We start from the raw sequence: 1,288 nt of genomic DNA on the forward strand, positions 1-1,288 counted from the left end.
TTTTCTCTTCTCTCTCAAATCTTTGTTTCTTCTCTCAGATTTAATGCTTCTTGCACAGATATTTTGTCCTCTCGCTCGCCTCCTTCTCTTCGCGCACAAACCGCGCTCTGCTCGAGTCTCAGATACGCTCGCAAACCCGTAGGCTCTGCTTGCGGATTTTTTTTTGCTCTCTCTCGGATTGCAGTAGGATTGTCGCCTAGCAACCTTTCCAGCCAATAGAACGACACAGGCACTGAGTGTGCCTGTGCTACTACGCCACTTATAACGGCGTCAGCTGAAACTGCTATTTACAGTAGTTTTGTGGCTCGATTCAGCAAAGTTCAGCTTTTATGGATAACCCAAACAATTCTGAAGTAAGTAATTTTAAACAATTAGTGGTTTGTTATGTACAAAAGCAAAGACAAAGACATATTAAATTATTATCTTGAAATACTTTGTTTTGAGTGTGAGCATTATAAGTTTTGAGTGCAAGAAGATGAAATTCTTTTCTCAAATTGAAATGATGTGCTCTTGCATTATGGCAGGACAATTCTCCCATAAATACGGCGATAAATTGCTCTTTAAGGGAGGGTTACCTGTGAGCGCGCCTCGGTCCACTCCAGCAGACTCATCACAAAGGACCGAGCCGTCTGGGAGGTCAGCAGGGTTTGCAGCTTACACTGACTTACAGGACATTCTACCAACTCCTTTAATCTGCAGAAACACATTCAAGAAATTTACAGGAACAGTCACATGACCTCTGTTTCAAACTGTTGGATACTCTTCCAACAAATGTCTGCAAACATTGACCCTCTGTGTTTTTCCTCACTGGTTAATAGTCAGGTTTTATTTTGCTCTTTCTATATAGCTATATACAGCAGGTGAAATAAGTATTGAACATTTTTCTCTGTATATATTTCCAGTGGCTCTATGGACATGATGTTTTCACCAGATGTAACAATCCATGCAATCCACACATGGAAAGAAATCAAATCATAGATGAAAGTTAGAAATGAAGTTATTTGTAATAATGTGGAGTGGCACAGGGAAAAATATAGAATACGTGAAAAGGCATGGAAACCAAGACAACAGCTGAAATCTCTCAGTATTAAGAACACAATCCTGCCTCTTCTCAGTGCAAATTAATATCAGTTGGTTCAGTCCCAGATGATGGTTCTGGTGTCACACAAGAACAACATTTTTAAAGTGTTAAACACTGTTAAAGGAATAGTACACCCAAAACATGATTAGCCTTCATTTTCTACTCACCCCCATGCTGAACAACACTCTGGAGTACTTTTTTGATATC

General features: G+C 39.8%; 1 protein-coding gene across 1 annotated transcript in view; it reads right to left on the minus strand.

The window, feature by feature from the left end:
* Positions 1-1,288, minus strand: part of pdzd2 (PDZ domain containing 2) — a 78,622-nt gene that overhangs the window by 5,909 nt on the left and 71,425 nt on the right. Inside the window, 1 exon segment of the mRNA XM_015386922.1 lies at positions 576-693. Coding sequence (XP_015242408.1) covers positions 576-693 — 118 coding nt within the window.

The sequence above is a fragment of the Cyprinodon variegatus genome, unplaced genomic scaffold (assembly GCF_000732505.1).
Source record: "Cyprinodon variegatus isolate N-32 unplaced genomic scaffold, C_variegatus-1.0 Scaffold381, whole genome shotgun sequence".
In the NCBI taxonomy this organism is placed as follows: domain Eukaryota; kingdom Metazoa; phylum Chordata; class Actinopteri; order Cyprinodontiformes; family Cyprinodontidae; genus Cyprinodon; species Cyprinodon variegatus.